The sequence below is a fragment of the Stegastes partitus genome, unplaced genomic scaffold (assembly GCF_000690725.1).
Source record: "Stegastes partitus isolate 25-593 unplaced genomic scaffold, Stegastes_partitus-1.0.2 Scaffold951, whole genome shotgun sequence".
In the NCBI taxonomy this organism is placed as follows: domain Eukaryota; kingdom Metazoa; phylum Chordata; class Actinopteri; family Pomacentridae; genus Stegastes; species Stegastes partitus.
Window position 1 is genome coordinate 74,987 of NW_007578682.1, and position 15,417 is coordinate 90,403.

The 15,417-nt window shown below is 41.8% G+C and overlaps 1 protein-coding gene across 1 annotated transcript in view; it reads right to left on the reverse strand.

Annotated features, from left to right (window-relative positions):
• Positions 1-15,417, reverse strand: part of col25a1 (collagen type XXV alpha 1 chain) — a 184,245-nt gene that overhangs the window by 73,486 nt on the left and 95,342 nt on the right. The window contains exons 3-4 of the mRNA XM_008294251.1: positions 6,930-6,974; positions 2,947-2,954 (exon numbers count right to left, since the gene is read on the reverse strand). Coding sequence (XP_008292473.1) covers positions 2,947-2,954; positions 6,930-6,974 — 53 coding nt within the window. The remainder of the gene's footprint in view (positions 1-2,946; positions 2,955-6,929; positions 6,975-15,417) is intronic.

Sequence of the window (15,417 nt, forward strand, 5' to 3'; positions counted from 1 at the left end):
TGGAGCGCCCTCAGAGAGTGGCGGGAAGATGAGAACAGAAGATACGGAGATGGCAAACACACACCTCCGCCTGTATCTGTAGGTTTTTCCGACATCCGAGTCTGTGACGCAAAAATTGAAGGAAAAAAGCGGGGAAGTCAAAACAAGGCAAATCGCTTTTCCACGTTTGAGCGACGAGGATCCCTCCCCGACGAGTTTCGATGGAGGATTCTCTTTCTGACCGCACGTCCCCCCGTCCGTTCATCAGCGCCGATTAAGTCGCGGATACGTGTAATGACTTCTGCAGCGGTTTCGGGTTTGTTTGGCTCCGACGGCTGTGTACAATTTACGCAGTGTTCCCGGAGTTCCAGTGGGGAGCTGCTGAATATTCATAGGGTTGTGCGTCCTCCTCCTCCTCCTCCTCCTCCTCCCACCACCATCCCCTGGGTGGGCATACCGAAACCACATGAGATCACTTACTCTTCTTTAAAGGAAGCTGGCACTGGATTTTTTTTTCTTTTTTTAAATTTCAGAACCAGATTTCGGTGAGCATCGGGTGAGCCGCTGTCAGATTGCAGCCAGTGGAGCAGCCAGCTGGTTGGATCCATGCAGACTTCTTGTTGTTTCGCTAACTTAAGGCACTTCCAGCACCTCCTGCTACCTGTAATGACCTCATCAGAGAGCTGTCAGGCTCTTATGTGCGCTGGATTTACAGGACCGGCTACCTGTAAATCCAGCTTCCGCAAACATTTCAGAGACACCTCCTGAACTTTTTTTTTTTTTGTCTGCTCTTGAGACATCTCACAGTATGATTTTATTTGTCAGATGTAAGGCCTGGCGAGAGAGGCCTGAAAAAAAGCAAGACCACCTGCACTTACTTATGTCCCAGAACCCCAGGAGCGAGTGTCTGAGAAGGCTCAGAGGATTAACTTACGACTTTTACAGCTCAGTCGGCACACGCTATTATACCTATTCAATCATACTTGCCTCTGGACTGTAAAAGTGTTTTTTTCTTTGTTGTTTTTTTTCAGCAGAGCACATGTACGCACACACACACAGTGCCCGCTTGACCCGGTTATAAAGCAAACTGTCACAAGCCCTGGCACTTATAAATGTATGTATGCGTTTCTCTTCATCTTCGGGGGGGAAACTCTGAAGTTTTCCATCTGTTAAGAGGAGTGAATCTGTGATCACCCAGCAGCGTAATGAGGTGAGATAATCTCCTCGGGTTCAGGGAGCTGGCAGGGACGGATGCTGGTAGCAGGAATATTACAGAGCAGACCGGCCAGATGATAGGGACACGGCTCCCTGTGAGAGGAAATTCTAAGAATATAGTCACAATGCAACTGGTGGGGGCGGTGTTGTTTGAACTTTTTGAATTTTGGAAAATGCACCTATTGACCAAGAAAATCAGTTGCATTCTTATGGTTAAAGCTCATTTTTAAGTCGCAGAGAGTAGCTGGTTAGCATAGCTTAGCATAAGGCAACGTGAAACAGCTACTCGACTGAAAAACTCATGAATTTACATGTTATATTTGGTTTGTTTAGTCTCTACTGTAAAACTTGAGGAGTAATTTATGGTTGTAACTCTCTAAACTCCAAACAATTTCTGGGTGTTTTTTCCTCCCGTCCCATTTTTACTAGTGATGCACGATATTAAAACTTCTGGCCGATACCGATATTAAGATTTCTGATAACGCCGATAACCGATATTATCGATGTCGATATTCAATTTTTGTTCACACCAAAAAAATGAGTATAAGTAAGCACTATGAGAACGTGAAAACAACAACAACAAAAGTAAAGCATATTTAAACATATTTAAGTCCAGGACCACAAAGTAAAAACATCTGGATAATAGCAGCAATATCAAACGTAGAGACGAAGGCACTAATGTTAGACAACCATCGGTTTTTCACATCGGCTAAATTTGTTCATCGGACCGATACCGATATATCGGAAAAAACACTAATATCGGCCGATACCGATGTGGCCGCCGATATATCGTGCATCACAAATTTTTACTCATTTCTTTGCTGAAATAAAAAACTCTGCACAACCACAGCTAGAAGTAGAGAGAATTTTAAAAAATGGATTTTGTGCTCTATGGTGCTGCTATAACGCCATTGAACATTAAAAAAAGGAGGAAAACTAATTATGAATTGCTTGGATTATTTGTTTTACAAAAATTTAAAAAAGCACGGAATCAACAATTTTTCCAAGTGTACACAGTTAGAAAGCAGAATTCCACAAAAAATACAAGGGAAAAAAGGGTTAAATCACATTTTATAGATATTTTTACTACTCACTGCCTGCAGTTCAAGCAAGAAAAAGTCTCTGAATTTTTACCATGTGACTGTTGGTGACAGCTGGGTCAGCCATAACACCACAGTTGCATCAAACATTACAGATTTTTTCTATTTTTACAGAATCAGTTTGCTGCAAAGGGTTTAATTTTTAAGATTTTTTAAGAATAAGACAAGTAGAATTTGGGTTATTATCACTATTTTAAGCTGAGATTTGGTTAATGAGACGTTTATGGAATTTTAGAAGGTGAAAACATCTTTTTTTTACAGTTTCTAGCTGGAATAAATGATGTAACTTTGGTGATTTTTTTTTCAAACATAACAAGCCTTTTAAACTTGCTGGCCTGCTTTGGAGCTCAGGATCACATGCAGGACTGTTTCTTTGCTCCCTGGAGCTCCCGCTGGCTTCTCGACAAGCTCACCGTGATAACAAGACTGGAGGTAAATTTAGACCGGAGAGCGCTCATCGATCGTCTCGACTCCGAGCGAGGGAGGGAGCCAGTGACTCTGTTTCCCAAAATGTCAAATGACTTCATGGTTTTGCTGCCAGTCCTTGGCGTTAAATCATCTCTGTGGGTACTAGCTACTCGTCTCGTGTCTACATGTGTCGGGTTGCTTTTACCTTCGGATGGCAGAAGAATGAAGAGGCAGGGATACTTACAGGAGGTCCTGAAAGAGAAGAGAGAGACATCATGTAAGAAAATCGACTTGAGATGTTCGTGATACGTTCACTGACACTCGTCTTTCTACCTGTGCTACACAATCATCAGCACAATCTCTTTTCCATGCAGCCGCGCCACCAGGCCCGGCGATCGCATTCGACGTCGCTAAGTGGCTCTGATTTCACTGCTACAAGGGGTTGCGCGCTTGTTAAAAAATCCCCCCACGTTTTTGTGAGGTGACACTCGTCTTTTTCCCTCCAATTACTGCCGCTCAAAGGAGTCCGTGCCAGTGCAGTTCAGGGCTCCCCCAGAACCCCGCAAATCATTCCAGGTCTTTAGGTTCTTATTAAAAAGGTACCCAGCTGCTTTAACCCTGAAAAGAAGGAGGGGTTTTTTTGTCTTTACAAGTCCTATGTCCTTGAACTGTTCTTCTTCATGACCGGTTGCAAATCGCTCCTGCAGCTGGGGCGTTTAAGGAGCCGTGTGCTGGAGGCTGGCCGGGCCGCATTTCTGTCGCGTTGTTTTATGGATCGTTGAGCTACAGTAGACCACTTAGGTTTTAATAAACCCGCTCCCCCGTGTGTTTCTTTCTGACGTGTCCCACTGTGTCGAATGGCTCAGAACAAGTATTTCGAACAGCAATTATGGAAAAAAAAAATCAAAGAAAAATGTGATAAAAGGGTACAATTTCCTGCAAAGCCCAGAGCAGGCACCTCAAAGGTTTCAGGGGATACGGCTGTTAGGACTTCTTGATGGTCGAAGTTAAATTAAAAACAGCGTTACAAAACACAGCGTGAGACGTCGTGTTAAATAATGCATCGTGGTTTAGAAAAAAGAAAAAGAAAAATCGTATAAAAACAGTGGAAATCTGGCAGCAAAGGTGCCAGAAAATGGTGAGAATAAGGACAAATGTCATAAAAATAATGATTTATTACTTTTTTTTTTCTTTTTGCAGTTTTAACCAAAATTCTGTCTGTTAGTTCTGTAATTTAACAAAACAGGAAAAATCTGTAAAATTAAAGTTAATGTAATTGTCTGCCATTTTTCTAACTCAACTTAGATATTATTATTATTATTATTATTTTTATTATTATTATTGCAATGTCTCAAATATCTGTAAAATAACTACATTTTTAGATTATTTAAATAAAGCAAACATTTTATGGTCAAAAATAGGAAAAGAAACAATTACCATCTGTTTTATTTTTATTTTTTAAAAATAATTTATTTATTTTTTGCCAGTTCTTTAATTTAACAAAACAGGAAAAATCTGTAAAATTAGAGTTTACATAATTGTCATTTTTCCAACTCAACTTCTATATTTTTCTAATAACAATAATAATAATAATAATAATAACAATAACAATGTCTCAAATATGTGTAAATAACTGCATTTTAGATTATTTAAATAAAGTTAAAATATTTTATGTTCAAACAATTACCATCAATAAAAAAAAAATCTTTTTCAATAAAATAAAATTTTTTGTTAGGCTATTATTTGCAGTTTCAGTCTGTTCCTTTCTTCTTTTTTTAGGGTTAATATGTAAAAGAAAATATTTCTTCTGTTTTTTACTAGTTCTTATCTGTAATTCTTTCAAATAACATGATATCTGAAACATCAAACAACAATCAAATAATATCTGTACAACGAGGATATTTTTGCTATTTCATGTAATTTTACAGTCAAAAGTGGTAAAAGAACAAAACAGAATTTATAAAAGCACAGACGAATGATGTGTACATTATTTACACTTGTCGTCTGTGTGTTTTGTACAGTTAATATGTAAATTAATACCTATTTCTGTGATCTTACGACTTATCTTTAATTCAAACCTCACTGCTAATATTAGTAAAATAACAGTAAATTGTAAAAAAAACACAGTTTAAAGACTTTTTAAAATTTGTTTTACAGTGTAACTGACTCCCGAGCATCAATTCTTATGCAGAAACTGGTTCCTCACATGATGATTAAAGCTGTTTTCATGCTTTTAAAACGACACAAAGGTCACACAGCAGCTGCAGCCGAAGCCTGAAAGTCACTCGTTTTTAATGAAGAAAATCTGCTACTGTACGCTTAAACTGCTTAAGCTGCTCAATCCGAGCATCAATCCCTCCTTTGCCCAGCGCAGGTACCTGAGTAACAAGTCCTGATTATTCGCACATGGGAAAATATGCGAGGAAACTTCTGACGCTTTCCAGCTTCGACCACCTGCTAGAACAGTTTGCGACTGTGGCTTCTCGTGGCTACAAAACCTTTTTTCATCCTAAACTGTCGTGCCACACTTTCCCCTTTCCATACGTTAGCGGCAAACAAACAGGAGATCCTAATGAAGCGTCCCATTCATGTTTAACGTCGAGGTAAACATCGCCGTGTCTCTTTCCTTTCTGTCAGTCGCAGCCAAGTGTGGGCGAGACCTTCCCTCCCCGCCTTTGTAGATGAGCAAACTGCAAAACACCTCGGCATGAATTTGCGGAGGTGGTGGTGGTGGTGGTGGGGGGAGAGCAGCTCACCGCGGTTTAGTTACTTTTGGTTAAAGTGAATCATGAATTAAATATGCCTGCCTTCAACATGCACCAGTGTTGAGAACTTAAGAGAGGGGAAATTGGATTTGCAGAAGGCTTACGGTGCAGAATTCGGTCCGCCTGAGCCCATCAAGGGCTGAATTTTTCAGTCGTATAAGTAATGTTTTCAGCTTTTTTGTCCTGCTCGGGGTTTGACGCTTGGATGATGCAGCACAGGGGGGGGGGAGTGTATTCCAGATTACTGTTAATGTGCAGGATTAAAAGCGACATAAGTGTAGATTAAAAGCTGCTTTTTTGACAATACACTTCATCCCAGTTAGTGCTGTAATTTGGCCTCCTGTACAGAATCCTAATCCCAGTTCTTCCCCCTATTGTGGACCACTGTACCTCTGCAGCCCAGACATCATGACTGGGCACGATTGTTTGCTTGTTTCCAATTGATTTGTCAAGAGAAGGCTATTCACATTCTCCACATTGGCTGAACAGGAGAAAAAAAAAAAAAGTGAAATTGTCTATGCACAATGGTGCCATTTGAAATACGCTGGCACGCTGGATGTTTATTGGAAAGTTGAGCGCTGCATAAACAAAGCCTGGCCGTGTTTCAGATCTGCAGCCAAGCAGAACATTGAACCGTTGTCTGACTGTCGTTTGATTTCACCGTTTTTTCATCTTCCCTCACTTAAATCAGGAAAAAAATGCTAAACTCCAAAAGGATCATCACAGCAAACCTCAGCTGATACAGGTAGTGTCTGGATTTGTTGGGGCTTTTTTTTTTTTTTGAACAAACTCAGGATCTTGCTTTTTTTCCCTTCTATTTATTCATTTATTTATTTATTTTCCTACAAGGGCAATACTTTTGTTTGCGCGCTCGGCTGCTCTCGCCCCACTCCAGAGCCCATTATCGCCTCCGCCATCGGGAGTGCATGTTCTGGCTGAGAATTCAATTTGCGGGGCGACGCTTTTCCGGCGCCGCGTCCTTCTTCCTCGACACTCGGAGGGCTTCCGCCGACTTCCCTGAGTCAGAGCGGCGGGGAGTGTTTGCGTGGGAGGAGATTTGAGATCCTTGAATCTGTTACGACAACTTGTTGCTGAAGTTTGTGGAAGGGTTGTTATATACACACACACACGCCGAAAGCTGGACTCGAGCGGGGTGTCTAAAAGTTTAGACACGGACGTCATCGGGCCCGACAACTTTGGCCGTCACTTGTCAAAGCGGCAGCTTTACTGTGAAAATCCACCGTTTCCACGGCGACCGGAGCTCAAACAATCCGGCTCGAAACCGCCGAGGCCACAAATTACACATCTATAACCTATTTTGGCCTCCAAAGATATACAGTGTACTTTTACATGATTGTAAGTGCAGCGTGATTTGCTGATGTCTCGCTGAATTATTCCCTGAAACTGTTCCTGGATTGAAGCTGCTGTGATCTCCGGTCCAAACGCACACAAATGCACATACCAGGTTCTCCGTTGCGGCCTCGTCTTCCTCGCTTCCCCGGAGGTCCTGCACAAAACAAGAACATAATACATTTTACTCGGTAATTTGATTGTCTTTTTGTTTGTGTAACTTTCACGTCCTCCAAGTATTCTCAGAGCCACGGCGGCGGCCGGCACCGTGGACGAGGAGGAACCGCCGGGGACGCGTTGCATCTGGGCGATAAGCACCTCGGCGTTTGTTAAGCGTTTAGACTCTGAGGTGGAAGGAGCGCCGTCGTCTCCATTCCTTTTTTCTCCCTCTCCCGAGTTTTCTTTCAGCACGGATGCCCCGGTTTTTAATTTGTTTATCTAGACAGTGTTTTCCTGTTTGCCTTCCTCCTATCAACACTATCATGCTGCTAACGCTCAGCTGGAGGAGTAAAACAATTACACGCTTTGCCAGGTTTTACACGTCCAGGACTCGGCTGGTTTTATATTGTGAGCAGGTAGTCTCAAAAAAAGAAAGAAAGGGAATAAAACCTTTGGAAAGCATCTCTCTGAAAATGTCCTCCGAGCGGAACATGAAGTGGTTTCCTGACGGTTCTGTTTACTGGTTTAACCCCAAAAACAACTTTGACACGAGCGGAGTAGTGGAGCTCTTCTCATGGTGGATGTTATCAGCAAAAAGAAAAGGAGAACTACATTACAGTTAAAATCAAAGAGAACTTTCACAGCTGTTGTGTTATGAAACTAGCATGTAGTAGAAAGATGCACTACTAGTCATCAAAAGGAGATAAAACTGAAAAAATTGGATCTTCTGTGGAGGCGGATCAACGTTAGCACTGACTGAAGTTATGGAATGAAGTGGTGAATGTCAGTGCAGTCAACATTTACTAAACTGCAGAGTTGATAATGATTTATTCCATATTTTATAACAACAGAAAGACTGATGAAAATAAATTCGTGACCCTTTAGGCAGTTTACAGCTGTTGTTTGCTTTTATCACAACAACATGAGTCGTGCGCCTCTATGAAAACAGACAAACTATAAGTAGTGAGAACTCTTAAATATCTTTTGTGCGAGTTATAATCCATCCATCCATCATCTATACACCGCTTAATCCTCACTAGGGTCATGGGGGGCTGGAGTCTATCCCAGCTGACTCAGGGTGAAGGCAGGTTCACCTGGACAGGTCACCAGTCTATCACAGGGCTACACTTAGAGACAGACAACCAAGCACACTCACATTCACACCTACGGACAATTTAGAATCACCAATTAACCTCAACATGTTTTTGGGCTGTGTGGGAGGAAGCCGGAGAACCCGGAGAGAACCCACGCTGCACGGGGAGAACATGGAGACTCCACGCAGAAAGATCCCGGGTGTCCTCACCGGGATGCGAACCGGCGACCTTCTAGCTGCGAGGCAACGATGCTAACCACTGAGTCGCCCTGCAAGTTATAATGCCATATCTATTTTTTTTATTATAATTTTTTTTATTTTTGCCATTAGTTATTTACAAAGAAATTAAAGACCTGAAATCAACATGAACAACATTTTTCCAACAGCTGTCACCAAAACTGGCAAAGAACAGTGACTGCACATACTAGACACAATATTTGACAACTTATTTATTTAGTTTCTACACTTTCCTTCTGTCTGTTCTGTATAAACACATCCTGCAGTTCAACCTAAAAGTCCCTGAATTTTTGCAACCAAACTGTTGGTCACAGCTAAGTCGCTAATGGCTTTATAGTTTGGTCAAGGGGTGCAAAACTTTTTGTTTTTTACTGAATGTGGCCACAACAAGCGGATTTTTTGCCAAACCTTTTTCTGCCACATGCAGATTAAAGTGATTTTAGGCTTGGATTTGGTGAAGTTTGCCACAAATGACCGTCGAAGAGTCGAGTATCTGATAGTTTTTTCTGTTTTTACATATTCTGCTTCTGATAAATGGTGTAATTCTGTTAAAAAGACAACACGCCTTTCGGGGTTCACGGGGCTAAAGGAGCCGTCGGCATCAAAAGGGCTGCAAATGAAAACAGAACCGAGAGCAACAGCCTCCTCCGTCTGCCGCGGCATCAAAAAGAAATCCAGATCCAGTTTCAGGCAGCAATAATACTGAGAAGAGTTATTATGCAAATGACTTCGAAACCTCTTTTGACCCCCTTTCAGTCAAAGAATTGCATTTAGCCGCTGTGTTCAAGGTTCAAGATAATTACGGTAATGAAATGGGTTCGGGGAAAGTTTCTGAACAGACTCTGACAGCTGCTCCGAGAGGACGACTTTACGACACTGGGCTTTTGTCAGCGGCGAAAAAAACAAGACTAAAAATACAAAGCAATCACACTAATTACTAATCTACACAACCTGACCTGACCTCCGATTCCCAGCGTGAACAAAATCCTCCCTCGTCATGTTCCAGCGCGTCTTTCCTTTCTGTGTTTGCCAGACTTTGTGTGCACTCCTCAAGTAAAGAGCAAAAACGGGACGAATAATCCCCGTTTGCAGAGTGTTTGCTTGATTTATGACATTCCAGATGTGGTACCGGGGGTGCAAAATGCAAAGATTATGTTGCTTTGTGTGATGCTAAGTCCCCGGTTTGATCCCACCGTTTGGCTCCGGCTCCTTTTTGAACCGAGTCCAGGATAACGTCTGCCAGCGAAGGGTCCCGGTTTTAAAGTATGTAACCACAGGTGGAGTTTGACTCGGGCTTTACTATGGTTCACATCAACCCCGCGTTCTCCATACGTTTGTTTTTTGAAGCTTTTAAAGGAAACAGAAGTGGGGGTTTACTGCGCTTGGCTCGCTCTGAAAATGACACCCGACACCTCCGAGAGGAATCGTTTGCACGACGATACGACATCCGCACGATTTTCGGTGGTATATTTTTGACAGCTGCTAAGAAAACATTCCCCCCCACATGGGAGCCGGTGGTCCAGACTCCACATTATTTTCAGATATCACCATGATTCACAATATTCATCATAATATTTTTCATTGTGATTACAGAGTGTAAGGAGAGATCGCCACGCAAACCAGATTGCAGCAGCGACAACCAAAGATCGCCGCCTGCCAACAATAATATTTCAGTTTACGAATCGCAAATGAAAGAATAACTTAACAAGCTCTATAAGTTCAAGTCAAAGCAAGAATTCGGTTGCGTTTTGAATTAAACTAAAGGCTGTAAATGAAATCAACAAGCTCGAAAACTGGACCCGAGAGTGATGAGAGACTGATGCGAAACATCACTCTTGCTCAAAAACATGGCTGTTTTCTCACAGTATCCCGAGCACGGTCACGGAACAATGATTTCAGGGGAAAAAAAAGAAATGTGGCTGGGAATTTCAAGATGAGGGTCAGTAACCATGAACAATCTGTCGAAGCCTTTTCAGCAGCTCCGCAGTCGGAATGTGAAATAAATCAAAGTGGACTTAAAAGTTCATTGAGATGTTTGGTCAGACAAATATTTTGCTCAGACAACACAAAATGGATCCCGCCGCGTTGCGTATTGGGTTTTTTTTACGTCGTGTTGTTTGGTGGTTTAGCGTGTGAGTAACAGAGAGGCACTTGAAGGCATCGATAAAAGTCTAGTTTGGCTTTTTATCTACACTCAGGGTGGATGGCACTTTGGTCCAGAATGAAATATCTCCACAACTATGGCAAGAACTGTTATAGAATTTTAGACAGACATTTAACGGGAGATTCTTGGACTTATTTGGCATTATTGGGGATGATGTCCCACATAGGATGAATTATATCAGAGCATATCTTTATTAATTTGTCCAATTTAATCCCATTTATGTCATACCGGGATAAAGAAGTCGTGCCTTTAAAGACAAAAGCTCCACCTGATTGCAACAACCTGTGCAGTTCACTTAGATCCATTAATTTCTTTAACTTCTGAACCTAAAAGGCCTTTAAAAACCCATTTTCTAGAGAAATAAACCACAAAAACAAGGAGAATCTTTGCATTTCCAACAAGTCCTTAGATCATAATCATGTGTGATGTCGTTCCATGAGGAAAATGAACCAAATCTGAGCCTAAAATCAGGATATTTCATCAAAACATTTAAAAAATCACCAATAATGACCTGCTTACTCTGATCAGATTCTGGAAAAAAAACAAAAAATTCTGCCCTCCCTGGAACAACCATGAAGCTATTAGTTACTCAGCTGTGACCAAATGTCAGGTAAAGAAAATTCAAAATAGTTTTGGCTTAACTAGATTGAAACGTAGGCTGTGCTGCAAGGGGGGAAGGATTGTAAACAGAACTATAGTATGAACAGCCATTATTTTTTCTTTTTCAAGTATTTGCAACACTTCTGAGCACTTGGAAAAGTCTTGTACATGTTAAGTCCATTTTATATTTTCCTTCGAGTTGAGAAAAAAAAAGAATAATCAAAGAAATTCAACTTAGTTTTTTCTCTTTTTGTGATTTATTGCATTGTAAGTGTGTCATACGGCACAGAAGGTAGTTTTGAGTTCTTTCCACTTCTAGTCATGGTTGTGCTGTTTCCACAGAGGTGCAGGACTTTATATTATTGTGAGAAAAAGAGCCAATGTGAGTAAAAATATAACAGAAGCAAAAAATTGTTGAGGGTTCAGAGGGTTGAAATCAGAAAAGTTAAAAATATGCCGTGATTTCAGTAGTGGGTTCTATTCTTTAAATACAGATTATATGATATTGTCAAACATGACATCACATCATATTGCAAATTCTAATTTTGCTCAAATAAAAATGAACCCCACGATGCCTCCAAACTCATCACTTCATCCGTTACTATGACGGCTACAGATTGTGACTTGAAAAGCATCAATTCAACTGTAAGAGCAGCACGAAAGCATCAGCACAGCACTGACAGCTTTCAGAGTTTATTCATGTTCTGCCTTTTTTTTCTGGAATAATCACACAACATGGGATTTTAACATCCCGCAGAAGGTTTTCGCTCCAGCGTTTTGATAGTAGAAGTCATTTGAATGCTATTTGGCACAAAGGAATCCCATGTAACTGGCAGCGTTGCGAAACCTGCTGTTTTAAGCCATGGCTGTATTGTTTCTGAATAATTCCGCTCATGTTGTTCATTACGACGTTATTTCTAAGTTACGCATAGCTTGAGATAATAAACTTCTTGTTTATGCTTCATGCAATCGAGACACAATTGCCTTTTAGCGCCACCCATCATCCGGACTCATTTACAATACCAGCATTGTTTCAGGGCTTGATATACATAATCAGACCACTCAAAGCTTCTTTCATACAGTAACACAGCCATTCCTCAGAATAAAAGTCAAAGTTGTGCCAAAAATAGCAAACTGGGTACCAGCTCCAACCTCCAAAATAAATCAAGTTTGAAGAGAGTTGGCTTGAGACTTCACAGTAAGACCAATTGCACCTTTCGGGATGTGGTGAAGAAATTCAGATGTTTTCTGAAACTGCGATCCATAATCACGTGTAGTTTGAATCGCCACATGTTAAAATGTCATCACACGTGAACCTTTACATCTTGCATCTCGATGTCAAATGTGCAAACAAAATCATACATCTTGAAAGAAACACCTGCTTATTAAGCTCATGAAAGGATTCTATGATTGCTTCGTTCATCTACACATTTTCCACGGTTCGTTTTAAAAACCACTTCTCCTTTGAACTGTAAACAGTCGGCCTTATTGGCGGATACCGAACGCACCACACGCTGACCTTACTGTTTATACGTGAGTCATAGAAACACAATGTCCAGCAGGAATGTTTAGCAGAAATGTCACAGCCGTACAATGCTTCCAGTGGCAATGTTTGCACCAACTGACATGAAATTGTTTTGCTGGAGTTTGATTGTTGGTTAATTCTACAAATAGACCCAAAAAAAATCCATCCATTTTCTTCCACACATCCGTAGTTGTGTCGAGGTGGCAGAAGGTCAAGCCAGGCATCCAGGATTCCTTCTCTTTAGCAACATTTTCCAGCTTCTTCTGGAGGATCCTTGAGGCATTCTCAGACCTGATGAGATGTGCAAAACCTCCAGCGAGTCCTGGGGTCTCCTACTAGTTGGGTAGAAACCTTGCTGAAGTCGGCACCATGGAGGCATCTCTACTCTCTGCTCTCCATCTGGACGTCAACCAATCGCCACCCTACTGAAGAAACCCATTTCGGCCACCTTCAATCTCATTCCTTCGTTTGCTACCCAAAACTTATGACCACGGATGAGGGTTGGAAAATAAATCAAGAGCTTCACCTTCTGGTTCACCTCCATCTTCACCACCACAATCTGCTACAACGTCTTCTCCATTCCATCCATCAATCTCAAGCTCCATTATCCCATCAACTGTGTGAAACTTAAACCCCTTCACTTGAGGCAGTAACTCACCCCCAACCCAGAGAGACGAATCCACCGTTTCCCGGTGTCCAACCACGGCCTCAGACTCGGAGGTGCTGATCCTCATCCAAACTGCTTCACACTTGCCTACAAACCGCCCCATTGTTTGCTGAAGTTCACGGTCCGATGAAGCCAACGCAAACACATCATGCGCAAAAACACACACAAAAAAAAAAATGCAGCTCTGAGGACCTCGAACCAGACTCCCTCCTCAGCCCGACGGCACCTTTAGATCCCGTCCATGAATATCACAAACAGGATCCGAGGCAAAGGGAAACCTTAGCCGGGTCCAACATCCACCGGAAACATGTTTGACTCCGTGCCGAGAATGCAAAGGCCAAAAAATGTTCTTTAGAATCTCTGGAGGAGGATTAACTGAACACATTTCTTTTGTGTGCTGTTACTCAAACAGACTTTTGTATCAATTCCCAGCCTGAGATGCATAGTTTTGTCAGGTCTCATCAAGACTAAAAGTAGTTTTTGCTTCATTGTTGTTCTTCTAAATATCCTTCTGCTTACACCTACAATAAAACTGGGCAATCTCACGGTGGCACCAACTGGCTTCACAACTTGAAGTTTAGCTGAAATGTTCAGAATATTTCTCCAAAAAAAAAAAACTCTGATGATCAATGTCTCTGTAAGCATTCCAAGGATTTAGGAAGAGTTAGTCAAAACAGACTTTAATATAGTCCATTTAATCCCACAACATGGATGGATGAGTTTATTAAACCTGGCAACACATGGGTATCCAGGTCAGCCCAACTAAAGCTGCACAAAAGCTGGCTTGGGGCTGCACAATCATTTGTTACTTTACAAGTACATTTTTGTGGAAACGTCTGGCAAAGAGCGGCCCGGTTTCGATCCAAGATCCTCATTACTCTGCATGACAATGAATAAATCAATACATAAAATGCTAATTCATGGAACACTGCGCCCACTGTCCAAGGGGAGAAAAAAATGGAAATTCAACCACAATTTTAACATCATCCGAGCCCATGAATGTCACTGTTCACTTCATCTGGATGCGTATTGTTGTCAGAAAACAACGGCGAACGCAGAACGCGGCAGAGCAATTATGTAATAAGTGCACTTCTCAACAGACTCCAGACAAAATGTCAAGTCTGCAATTTCAGCCCAGTGTAAAAACCCTGACATTGTTTTATCTGGGACGGTTTTGTTTCACCACCTGCGCCGACCTCTGAGCTCTCCGAGGTTCTACAGACGCAGTTAAGCCGAAGCACATCTGCGCTTCTCTGACACCCGATTCAAGACTTTAGGAAGCCGAAAAAACAGCCAACAGATAACAGGACGAAGATCTGGACTGTGTCTCCGCCGCCTTCCAGATTCCTCCCGAGGTCATTCGTCAGGGGCATTGTTGATTGAAACGGCAAAGTCCCCTCGAACTTGTGACCCACTAAACTGGCTCCGGAAGAGAAGCCCTTGTACTGCTTTTACTAATCCCTTAACTTCCTCAAATGCTTAAAATTTAAGAGAGACGAGGCCAGAACAAAGAGTTTCTTCTCAAAGGGGCAACTTATTAGGCCCCGACAAGGCTCCGGGACCTTAAATTACCATGTCGTTCTCTAAATGTTTGTAGCATGACAAGCGGACTGGTCTAAAGTTAGCCCACCTGACCCTATTAAACCGTATGCGCCTACTTACCATAAGAAAAGCATGCAATCCATTTAATGGCTTGAGAAGAGGTCACATAAAGGTTGGCTAATTTGCGACGCACCAGCTGCACCTATGGTCGGATTTTTCCGAGCGCAGTCATGTTTGCATTTGGAAAAAATACATGTGGATGTTTGCGATTCACATATAATGAGCTTCACTTGTGTCAGTGGAAGTTCAGCTCCTGGAAATTAGAGGTAACTTTCCAGAATTCCTGCAATCGGATACAAGGAGCGGACTACAGCGGCATGGTTTAGCGTGTAATGCTATGCCTTTTTCAAAGAGCAACCCTATTATCAGGCTTGTTTAAAGGCAGCGGTTCTTTAACTGCCTTTAAATAGGAGCCATGCTGTTTGGATTATTTTCCTCGCAGGCCAAAAAATAAGTAGTGGATTGTAATACAGACAGGTAGAACAGTTGTTAATCTGTTTAAAGAGTGCTAATCTAATAGCCTGCGGTGCTAAATCCCGGTTCCTCTCTTTGT